The 23,890-nt window shown below is 41.0% G+C and overlaps 1 protein-coding gene across 2 annotated transcripts; it reads right to left on the bottom strand.

Annotated features, from left to right (window-relative positions):
- Positions 1-2,703: 2,703 nt before the first annotated feature.
- PABPC1 (poly(A) binding protein cytoplasmic 1) lies at positions 2,704-19,466 on the bottom strand. 2 transcript variants are annotated; one of them, XM_072852094.1, is made up of 15 exons: positions 18,724-19,466; positions 13,634-13,827; positions 13,415-13,530; positions 11,377-11,516; positions 9,946-10,040; positions 8,244-8,381; positions 8,050-8,145; positions 7,323-7,595; positions 7,027-7,120; positions 6,725-6,835; positions 5,707-5,861; positions 5,177-5,261; positions 4,866-4,996; positions 4,473-4,568; positions 2,704-3,144 (listed from the first exon to the last, which is right to left on the bottom strand). In XM_072852094.1, the coding sequence occupies exons 1-14, from the start codon at positions 18,914-18,916 to the stop codon at positions 4,476-4,478; spliced, it is 1,914 nt and encodes a 637-aa protein (XP_072708195.1). In that variant the 5' UTR covers positions 18,917-19,466; the 3' UTR covers positions 2,704-3,144; positions 4,473-4,475. The 2 variants fall into 2 exon arrangements, with proteins under 2 accessions (XP_072708195.1, XP_072708196.1); XM_072852095.1 differs by having other exon boundaries at positions 11,386-11,516.
- Positions 19,467-23,890: the final 4,424 nt, after the last annotated feature.

Here is a 23,890-nt window from a genome sequence, read left to right as displayed (position 1 = left end):
CTCCTTTTTCAGTTTCCCCATATGCAAGAGGTTAAATAACTTGCACATTCTTACAAAACATAAAAATTAGTTTGGTTTAACTCCAGCAGACTCACCGAAGATGCATTACCTCTTATCTGGGGAAACAAGCAGAAGTGAGGTAGGCTCTTACTTTCCTGCTAGGGCCCTGAAACTCCTGCAAATAGGTCTTTATATCATCCTTTAGACTTTCCGTTAAACCTTTAATATCATCCAATTCTTCAACGTTTTTATTATAGAGCTAAATATTTTTAGGTCTTTAAAACTGTCTCCAAAGCTTTAATGTTTTTATAGTTGACATTACATAAAATTAAGGTTGTACATTCAACCTCTTATCACGTACGTATGTTGTTTGAACTGCCTCCTTTTTAGGATTTACCATCCAATTTCAAAAATTCTTATAGTCATACACTTCAGCAAGATTCCAATTAAAGGCTAACCCAGTCTGCCTTCATCAGGACAGGACCAAACACAAGAATTGTACAAGCTTAACCTAATGCTTTTATAGTGAAGTGAGGGATTTTAAACAGGATTCATTTATGCCAGACCCATTTCACCTCTTTATGCTAGGCTTATTTCTCAAATTCACTGAACAGAAAAAAATCTGGTCTGGAGATCTTTGCACAAGGGGAAAAATAAGGCCACTCTTGAATTGTCTTTTGTGGGACTTCAGAAAGCATACTGTAGGGCTTTAAGACCGCAACAATAGGTCCAGAGAACACTGGCATTCCCCCCATACAACACAGATTTCAGAGAGCCTTCCAGAAAGAACTCACTAACCCCTTCCTATGATGCTGTATAAACTGTATCCTTTAAATACAGCAACTGGAGTCCAATGGATTGCAGTGGCTAAGGGTCATGCCTTTCTCCATGACTTACAGATCTTCATTCCTTTCCCCCATCCCAGCCTGCCAGGTTTTTCTCTTCTCTGTAAAAGGAGGACATGCCATCTTCACTGCTTCCTTTCTGCCCCTGCATTATCAATTTTGATTAAGCAGCTTACACAGCCAATTATGGGCTAAACTGGGTAGAAAATGCCTCTCATATTCTGCAAGTCTGCAGAAAGTACTCCTTTAAAGGAAAGGGGAAAAAAAGCAAGGCAGCAACTGTAGGATAACCCAGCTGTAGATGGACAACTTCAGTGTATCTGCTAACCTACACAGTGAAAGTTTGTGTTGCATCAAAAGCTCGTTACTGTCTCTCTTGATTATGCACTTAACAGTTAGCTCGATTATGGATTTAACAGTTTTAATCCTGCAAAACTCTCAACCTCAGTACGGTCTTGTAGCAAATTAAGCAGCTCACGTGCTACTGTTGGCTCTTCCCACTTTTGCTGCCATTGGTCATTTGCTTGGATGCTCTTTTTAGTGACTAACACGCAAGCTAACCTGAAGGTCCCATCAGCCCCAAGTGAAGACAGGATTATTTCTACAGTATTGTACACTAGATGAGATTTAGATCAAGTAGCAAGTTATTTTAAAAAGGCACACCCCCCCTTCAATTTTATTTTTTAAATGACAGTCAAATATAAGGATGAACCAGGAAGGTCACCTTTTGCAGGAAGAAGCAGATTCCTGGAGCCAGTAAAACTGCTAGAATTATTTCACCATTCACAAATTTGGTAAAAAAACCCACCAAGTTTTGCATAAGCTGACTGTATGCAGAGGTCTGTGACACATTACAACTGGAAGTTACTGAAGAGATCTTTGTAGTGAATGTCAAGTAGTAAGGAACAGCATTCAATTTCAGATCACTTTCTCAGTTTTATAATCTGGTGATTTAAAGTACCCTAACTGTATTCTTTTTCAGTAATAATTCAATAATTTAGTTACCAAAGAGCTAACTGAGACTTTCAAAGTTGCCTCTGACAAGAAGGATTTGTTCAGCCCATTAAAACACCCAAAATGTAGCAGAGCTAATATTAAACCAATTGGTCTCTTACTAACAGAGGAAAAAGAAAAAGCTAAGAGTAGACATTCGCTCGTTAGGGAACACATTAGAAATATCCAACTCTGAGGATTAAGCAGTCCTGTTCACAGAAGGATTTTTACTGTGTAAAAAGCATGATAATTTGGTTACTATGCATTCAATTTTTAATACATTACCACCTGAAGCCTCATCTGTTTTGTTCTAGGAATGCCATTTGTTCACACGTTCACAATAATGGCATTTTGCAACACTGTCTATTGCAGACAATCCTTGTTCATTCACCTATATCCATATGACTCTGCCTCCATCTCCGGATCATTAGCCATCTAAAGACACAGCCGGAGACCTAAGAAGAGGTTATTCCTTCCACCAAAACCTGCGAGAACGAACACCACCACATGCAGGTGGTCAAATGGGAACATGTACGGGTATGTTACACAATTCCAACACAGGCCTTTTACAATAACATTTCTTACTGATCATCTCAAGGTAGGGTGTTTAAAGGTCTGTTTCTAATTAGACAATGACAAGAGCTCAGACATCATGCTATTAAGGATTTTAAACCCAGATATGAATCTAGCTGCTCTTTTCGCTTGTTTTAATGCCTAAGTTTATATTATCAGTAACAGGTGGCTAAATGTAGGCTAATCTTCTCTAGAACTGCTAGAACATACTATAAAATGGGATTCTAACTTGATATTCTGAATGACAACCTTATCAGAAGTACACTGAACAAAATAAACCATCACAAGTAAGTCAGTGTTTAAGGAATTTTTATTAAACCAAGAATTTTATAATCCAAATTACGTTTCTTTGCTCAGCTATCAATTCTCACTGTCAACTAAAACAGTGGTGATATTCTGAGCTTTTCCACAGTAAAGAATTACAAAATTAAAGAAAGGAATGCTTTAAATTTTTGTACTGTGCTGAAAATTCTTTTCCCCCGGGTTTATAAAACATTAATTTGTATTTTTTATTTTACTATTTTTTTTTAAATTTTAAATCAATAAGTAATCTAGGACTAGCATTTGTTTTGCTAGCCCCGGCGTTGCTCTGTACATAAGCTTCAAAGTTTCCTTTCCTTTTTTTATTTATTTTATATTTTGCAATGTTTTTCTCAATATTTAATAGTTTTTCCATGTTTAGATTTTTTTTTCTTCGGTGAAGCGAAGTTCTAGATTGTAGTCCCGGATCTTTCTGCAAACAAAAACAATGTTGTTAGGTTTTAAAATTAAAAATTAAACACCTTATGTTTTCTGACATGCTTTCTGCGACTGTACACCAGACAGCACTTTGGGCTTTCACAGTATCAATCATACCAAAGTTCTTTACAAGCAGTCTGTCAGATGTATCCCCCACTTTTTAGAGACAGGGAAGTGAAGTATCCCAAGTCTGTCATACTTGGTAAGACAAAGCTGAGTCTAGAACTAAACAGGACTTTGCACAGCATGGCCTTAGACAATGGCTATGCACAATAATTTGTTACTGTAACTAGCTTGACTGTGGGTTACCTCTAAAGGCCAGCATACCAAGGCTCATCAAATAACTACACTAGCAGTATTTTCAACTTCCAACTACTAAAACATCATGGAGCATACAGAGTAATGGTCTCAAAGTTTGGACATTTTTGTTTAAGACAGACAACTTATTCAACACTTGTTTATCTCCAGTGTGAAAGTGTCACTCGCAAAAAAAATATATGGAAAAAGAAAGAAGTGTGGAAAAAACATAACTCAAATTCTGCCTCCAAAAGGAAAGTTGCAGAAATTAAAAGATCAAGAAAAAAGAAAATCTTAAGTGATCAAATGTTAAAGCAGGCATCTTCAGCTGATAGCTATAAAATGTGGAAAGTAAATTCATGTACAAGCAAAACCTAACTGGACTGAATAGAGAATAGACTCCTGTATTATCCTCAACTCCACATTTTCCCCTTTAAAAATTGTAGATACCACCTTTTGCCTCTTCCTGTCATGCAAAATTAAGATACTAACCCCACAGAAGGCAATAAAGAAAATCAGTATTTTAATTGACATTGAAGTTAAATTCACCAAAATGTGAAGTCAAGACAATATATAGTTTAGTTTTTAATTACTGTAAAATTGTAGATTTTGGCAAGTATATACAAATTATAGTGTAAATAAGCTATTTAATTTCTAAGGAAATATAGAGTCGGAGTATCATTTTAAGCTTACTTCAATTCCACAAGTTCCCCTTGAACAGTAGTGTTTGACAGAACTGCCTATTTTTCCACACATGCCTAGAACTAATTCCTGCTAAATATGTTGTTCAAAACAATGCTTTAATTCCAGCTAAATATGCAAGACATGTCAGTAGCGTTTGCTAACCAAGAGCTACAGAACTGGACAACAAGATTGAGCACAAAATTTATTTACAACTGTGACCACAGCTGCTACTTTCTGTGGCTGCAAATGATAGAGAGCCTGGAAGCATGCTGCTTACAAGGCTATGGACTAAGGACTATCGCCCCAGTCAACCTATAAAACTACAGTGCTCAGAAAACTTACTTATTAGACACTTGGAACCCCAGTGGGATTATTAACTGCCTTTTGAGCAGCCTCTTTAGCTTGGTGGGCTTGTAGTACGGCTACAGCTTCATCAACCTGTTAAGTAAAAAAGAAAAATTAATAAAGGAAGCTTAGTAATTTCTGTGTATTTAAGTTAATGGAACAGTTTAAATTATACATACAATGTCTGCATTGTTAAAAAGAAAAGGGTAACATTACAGTTATAGTTCATGCTAATGTAAGCCACTGCCACCCTCTGAAAGAAGGTATTCTAACTTGTCAGCCTGGGCTGCTGCTGCATTGCTGCTACTCCACTGTGCCAGCATAAACACCTGTTAAATCAGTGTAGACGTGATTGCTGATAAAACTAGTGTAAAGCAAAAGTCCACCTACCTTCGAACGAAGAGACTCAGGAGACTCGAGCATGTGGAGGAGTTCAGAGTTGTCAATCTCCAACAACATACCAGTGATCTTACCCGCCAGAGTAGGGTGCATGCTTTGAATGAGAGGAAACAGACGTTCACCTAGAGAGAAGAAAGTTAATCAGAGTGACAAATCTCATCTGACAACCACAGCCTAGATTTAAGGGAAACAAACATGTTGTTCTACCGCTAAAACTATTTATTCTGCATTTTGAGATTGATAAAAGAGTACTTTGACTGTCCTTCTGCTACAAGGCATAGAGAAAGGTATCACGTACATACCTAACATCTGCTTTTGTTCTTGTGGAGGGGCAGAAGCCAACATGGAAGCAGTCAAGGGTTCCTGACCTTGCACATGGACAGCAGGCTGAAAATTAATTTAACACCATTTCAAAATTAAATTCTAGTTCGTAATTAGGTGCAGCTTCAAATATCCAATGTTCCACAACTCAGCATAAACAATGCCTACACTGTCAGAAACATGGAAGAAATTACAACTAAGTCAATTTAACCAAATAGTGCTGGTCAGAGCTGAGTGATGCTGGAGATTAGTATCAACCACTCCGTTGTGGAGCAAACACAAGGAGAATTCAGGCTGGGGTACCAAGCAACTGGAAAATATGAAGTAACACAGGATCATATCCTGTCCCATGTGAACCTGAAATATACTTAAAACCCCAAGGCTATAACTCTGCTGCCACAATGCAGGGCCTGAATTCTAGAATAACACAGACAACTCAATCATAAGTGCCCCCTCCTTCCTCTGCAAAAACCACCAGCAGAAGCACGGACCAGTTCCTAAAATTACATACCTGCTGCATAGCAACCTGCGGCTGTGTATTAAGATGCTGCTGAGGATTACGAACACCTGCAGCATATTTGTATTGTGGTACTGTGCGTACAGCAGGAGTAGCTGCAGTAGCTGCTGCTGCAGGACGTGGACCCATTGTTTGTGTTGATGTATTAGCTGAAAAAATAACATAATTCCATATGTGAATAACTTTTTTTTTTTTATTTAGCCTACACTCTACAAGTTACAAAATAACTAAACAAACCAGCCCAAACAGAATACCTAATTTAGGTATTGTATTATAGATTCATCTCAGTAGTATCGTCAACTGTCACATCACTGGTCATATCTGAAGGTTCAAAGCTCAAAATTTACTGGATATTACTTTCCAGTCACTTCACTAACAAATTGCTTTTCTTACACGCTATTGAAAAGAGATCTGTGAGAAAATATTAACTTTGGTTGACTATTAATTTAATTTCATTCTAACCCCAAAGGACACTTGATCTCCTGAGCACGTTACGTCAACAGTCATCCTAAAACAGATACTTTCATGAAGTAGATAGCTAAAAAATGCTACTGCCTAATACATTCTGAGAGAATTAAGACTCCACTACAATCAATTCTCATTCATTCAGTGATGTGCAGATTCTGCATACGTGACACTGGCTCCCAGTATTCTATGACAAAACAGTAAGAGCTAAAATTCTATCTCAGTATTTCTACATGCAACCTATTATTACAATTGCCACAACGATGTTTAGAAATGGCAGAAGCTGTCATATAGCATTACTAAAATGTACACTAAAAGAAGAAATGCTTCATGCTAAAGAAATGGGACCACAGGAGTCTTTCCTGGAACAATATTTAAAGCAACTACTAGAAGGTGATACTAGCTTACTCATTTATTAAGAGCCAGAAAGGGAGGGAAGTGTTACCACATGTGATACTGAACTTACGAATGCTTTTGAGAGATCATTTTGAATCAGCAAAATTAAAAAGGAAGTCTAATACTTAAAGTTTGCATAAATAAAACTCACCAACACGTTGTGTTGACATGACTCGTGGAACTTGTGAAGAAGCTGGTCTCATGGTACTAAATGGTGGTCTGGGTGCTGCTGGGCGGATAGCACCAGGCATGTTTTGGAATGCTATGTTTTAGAGAAAATAGATTAAGTTACATGCTGAAACACTGGATGGTGAAAAGAATTCAGAAGTAATACCACTAACATGGCAAAGAGAAGACTGATACTGTAATGCCATGAAAATGTATTTCAAAGTGCAAAGGCAAATGCTATGGAGTTTACCGCAATCACTGGAAAGAGGTAAAGAAGTGACTTACGATGAGGTCTGGCACCCTGAGCAGTCCAGCGAGGACTAGGTCTAGCAAGTTGAGCGATTTGATTAGTAGGATAGTATGCAGCACGGTTCTGAGTCTGTCAAATATAAAAACATTGTGTAACTTTGTTATCTTTGAAGGGCATGCTGGACAGTCCACCACCTTTCTGCTATGAAACTGGAATGCTGAAATTATGGACACACACTAATAGTTATATTTACTGTTAAATCTAAACAGATTTTATACACATACATACACGTTTTTCTACAAAATACTCAGTTACTCATCTCTGTACGTACCTGTGGGATAGCTGCCATGAAGTAACCTGAAGGAGGTGCTGGTTGGTAAGGGTTGATTACAGGATTAGGTACTGCTCTTACACTTGCCATTCTCTGCATATACTGGTTGGTGAGATGAGCTTGGCGCTCTTCTTTACGCTGGGCTAGAGCTACATATAATGGTTTAGTAGCCACAATTCTACCATTCATTTCTGTGACAGCTTTGGTGGCTTCTTCTGGTGATGAAAAGCATACAAATCCAAATCCTTTGCTGCGGCCACCTTCCATCATGACCTGTCGGTACAAAATTTAGTTTTAAAACAAGAGAATGTCGTATCTACTCAACTCGCAAGAGTTTCTTTTTTCAGCTTACTAGAACTGAGACCACAGGTTTGTTTTACTGAATTGATTTATAAAAAGGAATATAACTGGTTAATTAATAGCTAACTGTTTACTGAACACAGATTAAAATCTCAGTGAAGTAATAACGAGCACATTATTGCACTGAAAAGGTGTCATTTTTCCCACATTAATATCAGTACTCAGTTTATTTCAAGAAAGGATGATCACATGCATTTAACCTGAGATGTACAATAATCAAGAGAGCAGATGTCCACATATATAGTATATAGTAGCAGTGATAAGTGACTAGGTCACATCTGTTAGTCAATGAAATAAATCACTCTTCCTTGGTGAAGGATCACTGTTCATTTTCAGAGAAAGGACGAGCACAATCTATAAACTTTACCTTTGCACTAGTGATTGTACCAAATGGGGAGAATTCTTTTCGAAGACGCTCATCATCAATCCCATCATCAAGATTTTTCACATAAAGGTTTACACCCTAAAAAAAAAAGGCAAGTTATTTTTGAAAGGAAAAGGTCTGGGTAAATCTAAAAATAATAATAGAATAAAGTTAGTCCTTTTGAATTAAAACTGAACCTGGTATCTGGTGATCCTGTCCTGCTTCATTTGTTCAAACTTGCGCTTCAGCTCCGTCTGTCTTTCCACCTTTTTCTGAGCCCGGCCAACATAGATTTGTTTCCCATTGAGCTCTTTCCCATTCATTTCATCTACAGCCTTCATTAATAAACAAGAGGTTAGCAGTGCTTTATATTCCAGTGTTTTTCAGGCATACAAAAAAAAAAAGTAATTAAAATATAAAAAGTTACATAAGGATTCCAGAAAGAGCCAATTCATCTAAAATACCACTAGCTGAAACAAAATACCCCAAGACTTCCCTGCTTAAAGTAAAATGGAAATTTCTGAGTGTGCTTCTGTCCAGTTAAAGAAAAGTCACAAGGGATGCAAAAAACTTGTGAAGTTGGGGAAAAAAAGAAATCAAGTCACATAAGGAAGAACTATTTCTCCAGCCTTATCTTGCTAAAGGCAGAAAAAAGAAAGTAAATTAAGTTGAAAAGCTCTAATTCACACACCTGACTTCTGTTTTTAAAAGTAACATCTGAAACTGTAGTATCTACCAGATTTTCTTATACTATATGTTAAGCTGCAGCTGGCATATATGGCTTGCTTTTTTAAATTTTTAATCTTTCATTAAGGAAATACTTAAAGAGTATGAAAATATGAACTTTTTTCCTTTATGCTGTTTTGAGTTACAACTATTAAGATGTGAAAACTCTGGCACAGATTTATTCAATTAATTTAAAACCAGAAGTCACCAGTTATTGTATACCTTCATGATCAAAGCCATTAAACACACATTTACTGACATATTAGAATTTTATGTTATTTAAAACACCCAACACGTGATTCTGATTACTGTAAGAGAAACAATTCATCAATGAATGTATGCAAGACTGAACAATGTAGATGTAAGACAGACAGGATTTGTTCTAATCTCTTGCTTGTACACTTGCAGTACTGACAAATCACTGAAATGCCTTTTGAAAAGCAAACTGTTTGTTGCCCTCATTTGCTCTGTGCTGAGTTTTTCTCCTGATGCTATGTCCCCACTGCCACAGTCAACTGACACATCAAAGCAACCAGCTGACAAAGAATTAAGTTATACAGCAGACTGGCATGTTATAGACAGACACATGAATTAAAAGGACCCTTCTTCCAAAGTTACTCTTCAGAGTAAAAGCAACATCACAGGGCTCTATGACTATTTTCTTATAGCTGTGACAAACGTGCTCCATAAAACTAATAGCTTTCCTGCTGACTTTGCAGCGCTGAAGTTTGAAAACATGGTCCTTTATGCCTTGCTCAAATGTTTTGTGCAACCAAATTGGATCCAACGATTCATCTGGGTTTTGCAGAGATGTAATAATTTAGTACGCTTGTATGTTGCCCAGCATGAGGGAGTCCAAATCTCATCGAAACCTTTAAGCCCAACTACAACAGGTCATTAAATTATTCAAGATTCCCCATTTCTACACTAGTTCCAGCTGTCTCAGAGTATCTTGACTTAATAGGCTCCTCAAATCAACTGGCATTTGCTTGTAAGAAAGCATTCTAAATGACAGAAACTATGCTAAGTCATTTAGGAAGCAGATACCTTTTTTTGCAGTGTCCTTGACCAATTAAAAACCCTTAATGAATTCACAAGATTTCAAATCACTCCATGAAACATATTATTTGGGTATCAGTTATAGAATTCCTAAAATGAAGTCCAAAAGCTTACTTTTTGGGCATCTTCATGTCTTTCAAAACTAACGAAGCCAAAGCCTTTGGATTTTCCACTCTCATCGGTCATAACTTTCACACTTAGGGCAGGACCTAAAAAGAAAATGAAATACTTATGCTTTGTATACAGAGTGTATTCTCTTCCCGTTTTGAACATCCTGTTCAGAAGTCTTAATATTTAGTTTGTTTCACTTGTATTACAAAGGACTCCTGCACCAATAATAGTATCTTGTAAACATTACCCATTAATATAAAATTGCTAATTGCCCAGATGCTGAACTTCAGCCATTATGGCTGAAGTCTGCCATGCTGAATTTCTTTCCTACTATATTTTCAACCAAAATGGGGTAGGAATTTCACCTCAAAGTGAGGTGAAGTTGTTTTTCTCATTAAAAATTATGACATTTAAAAACCATTAGGGCTTCCATCCTTTGAAATAGGTACTGAAAGCCAGAGGAAGCCTTTCTATTAGATATGTGCTTCACCATTTATCCCGATGAAAAGCCATCCCAGTTCAGCAATTCCAAATCTTTGAAAAATTGCAGTTCACAGACTCAATTGAGACAGATATAGGCAGCTAAATTCGCTACCATTTCGACCACAGATACTTCAATAGTGGAAATTAATTTTGTGTAAATGCTGCTTAGGGCTGCTATAGAATACCTCATATACAAGGCTTTGGCTTGCTTTATATAATATCCACTGGAGAACAACAAAAGCATGGAGGAAAGAAAGCACAAAAAAAGAAGCCGAGGCTGAAAATATAGATGTACCCTATAAACTAGCATAAGAATCTGTAACTGAATTAAGGAGTTTGCCATTTCCTATTTTGATGGTGATACATCACATACATTACTAGATCATGATCATATGCCTGCCATAATTTTGCCCTGTGCGTAACTGAGGATCAAGACAGAACCAAATAGCTTGCCAATGGAAAAGTTCCTTATCATTTCATACTAGGTCAATCACCACAATGCAACTGAATAATCTTTACTCAGAGTATCTCTGCTTTTATAAGTCTGCAGGTCAATGAAAGCAATAGCAAACTCATTTATCAGGTATCCTGCAGTGAATTCGTAACATCAATGATCTGTACTAAAACAGAAAAAGCTTCTATTTGCGACTTAAAAAAATTTGCAAAACCCACTGAAAACACTATTTAGACATATTATTTTCAGATTATCAGAAACAATTCTGATGGCAGGATTATATATGCTATTCTGTCCATTTAGAATTCTGCAGTGGATATTACTGCACTTCAAATCTGAAAGTGGAATTAAGTACCAACTTTTCAGCGCCTTTAAAATTTATTTTAAATCAACATCAGACAGCCAGCTGATTCCTTGTATTATAAGGCACTGTACAGATAAAAGAAGTAAGCTGAAGTTTACTCGTGTTTATATAAACTTAAAGTTTAAGACATTACCAAACTTGCCAAAGAGTTCCTTAAGTCTCTCATCATCCATGTCTTCTCCAAAATTCTTGATGTAAACATTGGTGAATTCCTTTGCTCTGGCTCCAAGCTCTGCCTCACGTTCCTTGCGGGATTTAAACCTTCCAACAAATCTGGTTGCAGGAGAACAGAATAGTGTAGATTAAAGCAAGTCTGTCAAGGTTTAAAAATGTACTTCAATCCTCTGGCATCATATTTTATTCTTAATCAGTATCATTGTTCATTATAGGCACAAATTTTTTTTTAGATAAAATATTTACAATAAAACACCATCGGAAAAACAATTTCACTATCCTTTGCTAAATCAGTATGCTTATCACAGTTACTAGCATAAAAATGCTTTCAAGCCATTGGCGAGATTGTTCACCCTTATAAAACAGCCGTTGACAACAGGAGCTGGACAATGGGAAAGAGTACTAGGTAAAGTGGCTAAACAGAAATTCTAGATATTGGCACAATCCCTCTGCCATACTAAAAACTTGGCAGCCTTAAAGCAGTTACCATTCTCTGATCTGGTTTTTAAGCAAGGGATTTTTAACTAACCTCCCCCACTCCCTTACACAGCTTTCCAGCCTATGTCAAAGCAAGACTTTAGTTTGTTTTAGTTTTTTTGTTGTTGTTTGTTTTGTTTGTTTGTTTTTAATAGGCATAGAGAAATAAATAGTTCAACTTGCACTTTAGTCAAATACCATTGCAAGTTGGCTGGGAACACCAAAGGTCAGTTCATACCAGAGAAAAAACAGAAGCTGAAACACAACACTCTGCAATCCAAGGAACTGCTCTAGTACAGACGTTACATGGCTAACACTGATTTCTGATTGTAGTAGACTTTTACTCTCAAATTTTATTGCATTGTCCAACTTTATAGTTCCAAATCTGACAAATCCAATAAAGTAGCATACAGTAACTCAACATTTTCGTAAACTTTGACAACTTCACCCAGTTTATAGTAACCAAGGATGGTAAGAATGATAGTGCAATATGTTCAGCAGATTTTGATAGTGAGTACTTTAATTCACTTTAAAAGCCTTGCCTGAATAGAAATTCAAAGCAAAATTAACTCTCATGATGTATTTTACCAAAGTTTACGTAAATCGTGCTTTTATGACTATGTGCTGACCTTTTTTACTAATTTAAAAAGGTTTTATAAAGATGGAAGCTGAGTGAAAAATCCACAGTACACCAGTCAAGCACAGAACAAGCAGGAAAACTAAAGTTTCAAAATATATATTCTCCCTGTATGTGGCTTGATCCATCCATCTCTGCATGTAAAAATAATCCATGATGGTAAGCTGATGCTGATTTCTGTTATACTTTTTCCAAATCCTCTCAAGTATTTACAGAGCTATTCTTCTGCAACTATACCAAATACCATAACGATCCCTTAGGCATAGCTGTGAGGCACATCCACCCCCCCTCCCCCAAGCCTAGATATCACTAACCAAGTAGCCAAATAACTTTTTTCCCCTACAGTATAGAACAGCGATAATGTTTAAAACATTATGTTTCTGTAAGTTTTATTCTCTACTCCTATTTCCTAGATATGCCTATTAACAGACATTCATATAAAAACATTAGTGTAATCTGACTGCTATTCAGGACCAAGTAACTCTAGAGCTTTAAGTTTCATCCAAAAAATGGATAACATACCTATCTCAACTCTTAAAAAGGAAGTATTATTCAGAATACCCAATGGATTGTATTTTATCTCAGACCAGTGAGATCAGAAAACCAGGAAGTTCCCAAATCCTCATTACAGCACTGGCTTCTAAGACAACTAGTGCAACAGTTTTTTTCCCTAGAGTCCATTATTAGCCTTTTCTGAACTTCTTCTGCCTTTAGAATAGGCAGGTGATACAATCCAGAGTATTCCTAGCACTAAAATTCTAAATCCTCTTTAAAATTAGAAATATTTAGAACAACCTGTCTTTTCTAGGTAAGCTTTAAATATTTGTCTGCTGTAAAATGAATTTCAGTCTGTTCATCCCCAACTACGTATTTATGTACTTACACTTTGCGGTCATTAAGCAGCATACCATTCATTTTTTCAATAGCTCTTTCTGCAGCTTCTTGTGTCTCAAAGTGTACAAATCCATAACCCTTGGACCCATTTTCATCACATACCACCTATTAAAGAAAAACCCTGTTGTAATACCCATGGAATATTTCCAGTGTAAATTGAGGGGGGTTTGTGTCAAACCATTAAACACACCACTAATTTTCCACTAACCTTACAAGATAGGATGTTTCCAAAAGCAGAAAATGTGTCATACAAAGCTTTGTTATCAATTGATTTGTCCAAGTTTTTGATGAAGATGTTTCCTACACCACTTTTGCGCAGAGATGGATCGCGCTGAGACCACATGATGCGCACTGGTTTGCCTTTAATGACATCAAAGTTCATGGTATCCAAAGCTCGTTCAGCTGGAAAAACATCATGGAATTAGTAGGAAACACTCAAGTTATTGTAATAAGCACACAAACAGCATTTGAGGTACAATTCTTCATAAAATTTTTACTATTTTAAGTCCAGCACCACCAAGGTGCAAACCCAAACCTCTGATGTAAACAAACCCACTTTGTTTTATGCAAGTAGGAACTGGCAAAAACTCCTCAGCAAAAGCTGCACTTAGGAGACAGGAAGGGGCACAAGTCAGCTGAACAAGCTGTAGAAATCCCAGTAACCTAAATGATTGGACCCCGCTATGAAAAGATGGAACGGTGACAGGAGAAAAATGTATCGAGTGATGGCAATTACGTCCTATTCCACAGGAGGAAAAAAGTTTTAACATTTATGAAAATCAGATGGCCACTCCCACATCACGTAGATGTATACTGTATCAATAAAAATGCTTTTGGGGTACAGCTTGTGCCGATATGAGGCCTTTTGCAAACATTAACATAAGAGCTCCTAAATCACCAACACCCCTAAACTGACAAAATTCCTTTGCTACGTGGAGTTCAAGCTGGGTTCAGGCAGCTGTTCCACACAACTCCTTCCTTAATGGCAAAAAAGATCTGTGATGGAATTCCGGGCTAAGGACAGTTCAAAGAGATTTAAAACTAGCACTTAATTTTGAAAATATGAAATTATGTATATATTAAAAGCTCATGATGAAATACACACCAGCTCAATGAAGGAGCAAACACTAAACCAGCAAAATGAAGTAACGTAAACCAAGTTTTGTTACTCTGGAGCAGTTTTTCCAGTAGAACTCCATAACTAACATTTCAAAGCCTGAATTTAAGATCTCGGTGTATTGAGACAGGGAAGTATCAAGATTTCTTCAGTTTTCATATGTCCCTTCAAAGCAACAAGACATGCCTGTGATGTGTTAAGTCCACAAGGTATTTAAGCAAGAAAGAGCTACAGTTCTCAAGTATGGCAGACATATTTTATGATCTCCTACATTAGCTCCTTTTTGTCGCTGTTCCTGTACGTCTGGAATAACATTGAAAAAAGTCCCAATAAATACCTGAATTCACACCCATTGGTACTACCTCACATCACTGCAATTTGCATATAGCAGAGCAATGTGATGTTAACAAGACTGAAATTGGTTTAGTATTAGTTAAAAAACAGTAACCACGTCAGTTAATTGCTTTTCTTAGGAGGACCAAGGGCCAATCACATTGTGAAAACCCTTATTTTATGTTTTTGTTCTTTAAGTGCTGCTTTTATCTTTAGCTATGTTGTTGAATATCATGGCCAAAGAAAATTTGCAATCAGTCTCTGGTTCAGCTGGTACACCAAATTTTATGTCCTTTCGTGACACATTTTCAGACTACAAGGGAGTTTGAAGATTATATTCTCTGAAAGATATCTGTAGAAGTTAATGAGACAGACATCTAACATTTTCTTGTAAAAAAAATCATCCATTGATACTATTACCATATTCACATGACAGTAGCAAGTCAACAACTGATTTAAGCTGAAGCCACAAAAAATATAAGCATTGCCAGTCTTTTAAATAAGTTAACAAAGCTTTCACAAACTTTAATATAGATTAAGCAGGAGAGAAAAGACAACTTAGATACTGATAATGAGAAACAAAAAGCACTGGAAGGCTTTACGTTACAAAAGAAAAAAAAGGCAAAAAAAAGGCAAAAAAACCCCCCAACTGTGGGTATCAGGCTGGCCACAGTAGAAACATCTAACACTTCGGTATTGCCCTGGAAGTCATTAGAATTATTACTGCCAGCACCAGCAAAACTGCCAGCAACAAACAGTTCATTATTTCCAGAAGTAGTAACAGGGCTTCCTTTACTAGAAAAGAGGCTTTCCTAATTCATGCTAATGGCTTCTAGAATAATCCTGACACTCCTCAAAGATGTGTGTTCCTGGACACACTTCCCAAACATCTGACTCAAAGTGGGTCCATACCAGCCTTTGCAAACATTACCACTCCCAACTAATAGTGAGCACGTATCTTAGACCAATGCAATTTCTCCACAAAGACAAGGACAGCATGGAAACTCTCAACAGCTCTCCTCATCTCTTCTATGGAGCAGAAGTACAAGAAATTTAAAGATTTCTGCTTAACCAACACCACCCTGTCATTTCACAATAGATTTTAAAACATTACTAGAATATATCTGCAACCAGGTACAAGCTACTCATTAAAATTCACAACTAGTAAAACTGGCTTACTTTCATTACATTTCAGCCATAAAAGGCTGCGCTGGTTTGCAGGAGGCAATTCCATTCAGCAGTTAACTTGTTACCAAGTGGACACACCTACCCATGCTGTACTTTTGCTGATTCTGCTGGAGCTTTTATTGAATGAGTCACCAGTTCCCATTTTACTTGCGAGCAACTGGACAGTCCACTTCAGTAAATTTCAAAATCACATGGAATATACACTTAATGCTAAACGTACATGGCAACAGCTATAAAATAATAAGCCTCTGGAAACATCTCCCTTCATATTTTTTGAATGGTTAAGTGTAGTTTCAGTTTACTCAAGAATATTTCCAGTTTACTGATTAAACAAGATAGCCTGGGTTTTACTCGGGACTATGACTCAAATTCAGAGAAGTCACAACTATGAAATGTGTGCATACCTCACAAATGTGTCATCAGGCCTAATTAGTTTTTGGAAGAGCTTTGAGATGCCTAGTTTACCGACAGCTGGTAACGTCAAACACCTTCAAAGTTGTTTTCCAAAACCCAAACTAGTTGTTACTAGCTGTTTAATAAGCATAGCCCAAGATGTAGCTAAGAATTAGGCTACATCAAGAAAAGGCAGCTAGTTTGGAATCAAAATGAAACCAGTATTACTGTAAGAATAACCATTCACCCTCAAAGCTCCTTTTTCAAGGTTTCAGTAAATGGACAGAATGATCTATGAAAAAAAAAGATCAGCAAATGCTTTCTAGGTTTTTGCCAAGAACACCAAATTCTAAAAATGTTGCAAAAGCATAATCATACACTATTATTTAAGTATATTTTAAACAAGTGCTTCCAGAGACATGCCAGATACAAGCTCGATATAGATGAGAAATACTTTTAGCTGAACTGGACTAGGTGTAGGATAAAATATGTGTGCTTCCCAAAGTCTGAAAAATACTTACAACATTTGGAATAACAGCATTTCTATAAGAGGCATTCTTAAACTCTGAAAGCAAGCACTGCTCAGGTGAAAAAAAATGTATTTGTTCCTACATTTGACAAATTACACAGGCTTGAACAGGTTGCTCAACTAACAACAATGATAAAGTCGGCCCTTACAGAATTCTGTCATTACTAAGGAGGGCAAATATTTGAATCACCTTCAACTTCTGCCTTGACATTATCATATCACAGTACTGAACTATGTTAACTCCTTATTTTTCTTTTTGAGAAAAAAGAAAACTGTACCATAGGTTTTTATCGAATGAAGGCAAAGTATGATAAAACAAGCATTCAAACTATCTCATCCTAAACAATGGCTGAATAAATTACAAGCTCTCTGAAGTGAGAGCACTGATAACAGGTGAAATATCTGCCTATTAAAAAGATGAGACAGTAACTTCTACTACTTACATAGAGATATCATCAGTACACCAAAGTCTGATCTGATAATGGCTATATACTGAAGCCGATTTTGAAAGCCAGTTAATCTAATTGCTTGAAAAATTTGTAATTCAAATCTCTCACTTTCATACGCTTGAAAATAAAACCATAATATAATAGAAAGCTGTTTACTTAACTGTTCTTGAAATCAAGTATGTTCTGGCTGGCCGAATTATTTTTTTCTTTCAATTGGATTCCACAAAACTTAGAACCGGTCACACTTGGTTCTTTTATCGAAAGACCCTCCAAACGAACAAGCCGGTTTGCCAAACTTAGTACAAACATGACCAGAACTATATGGAAAGTTTCTTTACTGATACAACTTTAGACAACCAGCAACACATCGTGTAAAGCAAGTTTAATAAAAACACAACTTGGGAAACACCATGTCAGAAGAGAGTTTACTGTAAAGATAAGTGGACGAGAATACAGCTTGCTACATTAAGAGCAAGCCAAGGAGGCCCAAGTAATTCATCCCCTCCCTACACGTGACAGACCTGCCATGCTGTTTTAACGTATTATGCTTTGGCCTGTGCTTTGACTGGACGTCTGTGAAACTACCAAGCGATCCCGGTACGTCCCACTTCCTCTTTTTGGCCTCTTAATCACGCATACACACCCAGCTCCTGCGTAGTTATTAAAAGATGCTAATGACTATTATGTTTTCTTCAAGCTAGCCTTCATCTCGGATTCCTGAGGCAGCCGCGCACGGACGTGCCAGCCTGCGGAAAAGCCGCCTGCACGCACACACGCCCTCCCCGCGGCCGCCGGCCCGCGGGAGCCGCAGCCGCCCGGCCGGGGCAGCTCCGCCAGGCCCCAGGCTGTCGGCGGGGGCGCCCGGGCCCTTCTCCGCCCGTCGCCGGGGCCCCGTGTCGGCTTTCGGTTGCCGGCGGCGGGGCGCGGAAGCGCCTCCCCCGCCCCCCTCCCCGCCACGAGGCGCGGTGGCCCCAGGCCGCGTGTCAGCCAGCGGCGGCCCCGCCGCAAACTTCCCCCGGCGCGGCGCCAAGTTTGCCGCGTCCCGGCAACGCCAGCGCCGGCCCCGGGAGCGCCCGGGCGGGGAAGATGGATGCGGGGCGGCGGCGGCGCCGGGGGGGGGGGAGGGGGGGGCGGGCGGCCGCGCCGAGCTCTGGTGGGGGCGGGGGAGAAACATGGCTCCTCCGCCGGCGGCCGCCCCAGCGCTCCCCTCACGCCGCCTCGCCCGCCGACCCCCTCTCCCTCTCCTCTCCTTTCCTCCCCTCCCCGCGGCCCGGCCCCCGGCCACTCACCGTCGGCGGGCTGCTGGAAGTTGACATAGGCGTAGCCGAGCGACCGGCGGGTGATCATGTCCCTGCAGACGCGGATGGAGAGGATGGGCCCGGCGGGGCTGAACTTCTCGTAGAGCATGGCCTCCGTCACGTCGGGGTGCAGGTCCCCCACGTAGAGGGAGGCCATGGGGTAGCTGGGGGCGCTGGGATTCATCCTGCCGCCGTCTCCCGGCGCGGGAGGGCAAGGGGGGGGGCGCTGACGAGGCGAGGAGGCCGCGGCGGCCCGGCGGTCCGTGAGGGCAGGGGCCGGCGGTGGCGGCGCGGGGGAGGGGGCACGCCGGAGTCGGATTCGAAACTTAACGGCTGCGGGAGGCGGATGCGCGGCGGCGGCGGGTGGAAGGGGCGCGGGGGTTCTGGCTCACTCCGTGCCGGGCCTGGCGAAGGTGGCGGCGGCGGCGGCTGCTGCTGGCCTCGGCGGGGGTCGGGCTCGCTCTGTGTCTCCTCTCGGCTGCGCCGGGTCCGGGGGCTTCGCTTCACCGGGTTATTTTATATCAAACCGGCCGGTTGCAGAAGGTTGACGGGAGGTGGAAGAGGGAAGGATTTTTTTTTTAAAGGCTTTTTAGGATTTTTGGATTTTTTTTGGCTTTTTTAATATTTTTAGTAATAAATGGTGCGGCGGGGCCGGGCCGGCGTGTCCGGGTGTCCGGAGCACACGCACTGCGCACACAGCTCCGACGGCGGCCGGGGGACAAGGGGGAGGCCGCCGCCCCGGCCGCGCACTATATATACCCGCCCCGCCCCCACCCGCCCCCACCGCACCGCACGCCACGCACCGACAGCACGCACCGCGCAGGCGCCGCCGCGGGGGAAGGCGGAGAGACGCGCAGCGCCGGCGCCCGGCCGAGGGGACGGCGGCTCTGGCGCATGCGCCGCGGCCGCCGGGGGAAACGGCCGGGAGGGAGCGCGCCTGCGCCTCCCGACGTCACCGGGGGCGGTGGGGGCTCGGCGCCAGGGCGCATGCGCCTACGTGGGAGCACATGTGCGCGGCGGGTGGGGGCGGCGGGGAGCCGGCCGGGTCAAAGGGCGCGTGCGCACTGAGCGGATCCAACGGCGAGCGGGTAGGGCGGGAGGGGTTAGCGGCTGTGCGCGTGCGCTGCGCTGCGCCCTGCCCCGCCCCGCCCCGCGCGCGCCTCGGGCCGCCCGTGCGGGGAGCGGGCGGGCGCAGGCGCTGCCGCCAGTGGCGCGCGCGGGCAAGGAAGGTCGCGTGCCGGCCGGAAAGGGCTGGGCTCGGCCGTCCCGCCCCGCGGTGCATGCGCGGGAGGGCTGCTTCCGCCGGGCGGGCGTCGTGAGGGGGTGACGCTCCCGCCCCGGGGCGGCGGCGGCACGTCGGGGCCTCGCGCTGCAGGGGCGGCGCCGCCGTCGTAACGGCGGCCGGGGGCGGTGCCTCAGCACGGCTGGGCCTGCCGGGGCCGGGGAGTCCGTCCCGTCCCGTCCCGTCCCGCCCCGCCCTGTTCCGTGTGAGGGTTTCAGGCTGCCGCACGGGAAACGGGCCCCCTCCCTCCCTGCGGCGGCTTGTCGGTGCCCCGCCGTGCTTCCCAGCGCCATGCTTCTGCTGGCAGCGGCTGAGTCCTCGGGGCGGCGGCCGCGCTGCGCAAACTTAGTGAGAGCTGTCTGCTGCCGGCGGGCCGGCTCGGGCCTCGTTCGGGAGTCGGGCTACTTATTTACTGATGTATTTTCCTAAGGCCGGCTCGGTCGTTAGGTAACATCGCCGCGGGCTCGCTGCGCTTGCACCGGTATTGAAAAGCTCTGTGAGCGTAGCTCGGCTGGCTCACCAGGAGCCCAGCGACGCCTTTAATTAACCCCCGAGCTGTGCAAACCAGGGCTACGCCTTTTCGGGGTTGTAGGCTTTGCTCAAAAGCAGTGAAAGACGAGGAAAACTGTAAGCTGCATCTCCAGGAGGAGGATTGTTGATAGACTGGCAAAGCCAGTTTTAGCGGAAGCGGAGCATTTAGGTTATGCTCTGGTTGTTCCTGAAGTTCAATGTATTTGGTTGCTGTATTTTGTGTTAAAACGTTAAAGTTTTGGTTGTAGATTGAATAGTCTCGGGAATTAGCTGACCATCTTTTTGTAGTTTTAACGTGTGTGTAAGGCATCTGCCGTTATTCTAGGCAGTGTGAGGGGGGTGATAAAAGGCAATAATGTCCCATTAGAAGCTTGTTAAATGAGTAGTGTGACTTGTGCCATAGAAAACATTTTTCAGAGAGAGGAAGCAATCCTGTGGATTTTGGAAAACCTGTGATGAGCATACTGCTGGTTTATTTTTAGCTAGCTTCTCCAGTCCTAAAAAAATGAAGCCTTTCACAAAAAAGGAGAGTATTTTCCTATCTTTTAGAATTCTATGGTTTTCTTATTGCCAACTAATTAAATGTGTTTCAGATTCTCACAAAAGAGTAGAATCCAATCAAACGTGCTTCATTCCTGTTAAACAAATTAGTACAAATGTAAGGCAAGAAGCCAGATCTTAGATTTGCAGAAGTCTTGGAGATAACAGCTCTCTTATGTTTAATGTAGTTTTCCTTCTGTGTGTGGGTTTTTTTGTTTGTTTGTTTTTTATGTAGTTTCAGCAGAAAGAGGAAGAATTGTCTGCATTTTCGTATCTCGTTTTATTTTCTTGTTTTATATTTCATATAATTTTATTTCACCAGCATTTGCCATCTCGGGTTTAAATAGAGTCGTAGGAGGGAGTACTTGTGGAATTTTGCTGTCACATGCAGAGGATTCCACTTGCATTCAGCAGCTGCTGCAATTTTACTGCCTCTTGTTGGAGGTCACTAAACCCACGGCAGAACTGGCATCTCCCCATCTGTTTCATGGCAAAGTATGACGTCTTTGTTCAAACCCCCCACCCCACAGTGGTGTTTTAAACTGAGATACTGACTTTGCATTTGAAGCAGCTGACAATTGAACGTGTCCTCTTCTGCTGGCCCTGCTATGGCAATGATTACTTCTGTCGGATGAGTAAAGCAAACTGACAGAGTCAACAGTATCTTATAGTGAGGTTTGATGTGTTTTTATAGGAAAAATAAAAATCTCTAGTTTAAATACTGGTTTATCATGCCCTCCCTAGGATGTACTGTGTACTGTTCCTGTTTCTGCTCTCTCCCTTCCTTCCCTGGTTCTGTTCTTTAGCATACCTCCTTTCCTCAGACTGTCCTTTTTCATACTGCTGGCTTTTTCGCACTTCTCTGTCATTGGCACCTGGGCATATTCTTACATGTTTTGTCTTGCCTAGGCATGTTCTTGATCTTTCATGTGAGTTAGGTCACTCCATTTCTGTCCTCGGTGCTCCTGGATGGTGGCGAGAAAGAGCCTAGAGCATGGTAGGGCATTTCTTTTCTCTTGCCCAATTAAAAAAAAAATAATTTGCAAGTTTTGTTCAGCAGAGAGGGACTTTTCGGTGATCTTGCTCTTAGCCTCTTAACAACGTACGATTTCAGAGTTTTCTAACAGTAAATGCTATTGGTGCAGTAAAAATGCACTCTTAACCTTAGACGGATATCCAACAAAGTTCAAATTATTGTTCAAAAGCACTGAAACTTTCTCATTAAACATTTCTAGTATTTCTTCTTTCAGCAAAATAATACGCTTCTTGCATCTTGTCCTCATAGATTGCGCTCATTTTGCTTTGACTTGAAGCAAGGATGTAACGGTTAGTAAAAGTTTGGCTGTCTGCTCCCCCCACACCTCCATACTGTCACAAAGTGTTAAATGGGAAATTTGGATATCCTTTATGAGAGAAAAACCATTCACAGCAGAAGGTAGTTAACTGAGGGTGCACAAAACAATTATCTTGTTCTCCTCCTATAACAAACACATTAAATTTACTTTTCAAGATGTGGCCTAAGTGTTTTAAGGCAACAAGGAAGGATGGTTTTGTGGTTGAGGCACAAGATTTGCATTAAGCTTTAGATTCTGGTGCTGGCAAATTCTGCTAGTCATTTACAATTAAATCTCATAAAGGACTTGGATGCTTGCATGCTTGGTTCAGCCAACTGTCCACCCAGAACTGCAGTCCAGAGCCTCGAGTCCAGAAGGGTCCAGAAGGGATCCTGGCAGGAGAGCCCTTGTTGAGTGTTACCTTATATTCTTATCTGGGTCTCTCCAAGATCCATTTTATCTCTGCTGCTCCCAAGTTCTACATGGTGGCTGATAAAAGTTGCTGTAGCACGCTTGTCTTGTCAGCTGGGCTTATTGCCCGGACCCAGTGTATTCCTTGTCATTGCAGGTGTTGCACATGTGTGGCTGGGCCTAGAAGTTGGTCCTCTTAATAGAAACTGCTTTTTTTGAAACCCCACACTTGAGATTTAGCTGGAAGACGTAACTCAATGTTTCCTTTGTCAGCTTCGGAGAATCTAAGCCAAACAGCAATTGAATGAGGGGCAATAATTCTTTAATTATAAATCTTTGAAGTATTTCACAATCCAGATAAGATGACTTGCCTGATGGACATGTTGCCTCCTTTCAGTTAAATGTTAGTAGAACTACCAAATAGAAAAAAGAGCAAAGTTTACACAGCATTTTTTACTCACAGCAATTGATTAATATTTTAGACTACGCAGATATGTGTTTTCTAAATGTAAGTTCTACCAAAGTTAAATAAAGATCTTTTGTAACTTAAGGCCCTAAGCAGATACAACATTTTTCTTTTGTGCCAATGGTAATGTGATTTGTGAATGCCATTTATTTTTTATTCTAGGCTATCATGGAAATAGGGAAGTTACTGAAATATGTTCAGACTTCAATAAATTTCTTCTCTGTTGCCTAGGAATTATGACTTTTTGATACACAATGGATTGCACTAAACTGTTGGAAATGATGCAAACCCATCTTTGTAGTTAGCTACAGGAAGCATTTTTAAATTGTATCCGAAAAGTGCTAATATTGAAGATCAATTTTTTAAATTAACACAGCTGATAGTTGATTTTAAAGAGAAAGTTTTATTGTTCAGAATACACACGCTGTGTTTCTGAGTTCAGAAACTGCATGATCTTCTTCATATCTCGGCATTTTCCTTTTCTTTTTAGCTACAGAGCAATGCCATGTGCTAAAATTGCATTGTGAAACCTAAAACCTTGATGGTCTGTGTAAAGAGATAAGGAAGAACATGTACCTTTTGAAGGGGAGTGCC

This window comes from Ciconia boyciana, chromosome 2 (assembly GCF_034638445.1).
Source record: "Ciconia boyciana chromosome 2, ASM3463844v1, whole genome shotgun sequence".
In the NCBI taxonomy this organism is placed as follows: Eukaryota; Metazoa; Chordata; class Aves; order Ciconiiformes; family Ciconiidae; genus Ciconia; species Ciconia boyciana.
The sequence above is the reverse complement of the archived record's forward strand: the minus strand, read 5'-3'. Positions and strand labels throughout refer to the sequence as shown.

What these genes read in the sequence shown, in the direction of transcription:
- PABPC1 (XM_072852094.1), bottom strand. Translation starts at nt 18,916, where the DNA reads ATGAATCCCAGCGCCCCCAGCTACCCCATGGCCTCCCTCTACGTGGGG. An exon ending in AGAACAAAAGCAGATGTTAG is followed by an intron (nt 4,997 to 5,176) that starts GTATGTACGTGA and finishes TCTTCTCTCTAG; the next exon opens with GTGAACGTCTGTTTCCTCTC. An exon ending in CTGAGTCTCTTCGTTCGAAG is followed by an intron (nt 4,569 to 4,865) that starts GTAGGTGGACTT and finishes TTTACTTAACAG; the next exon opens with GTTGATGAAGCTGTAGCCGT.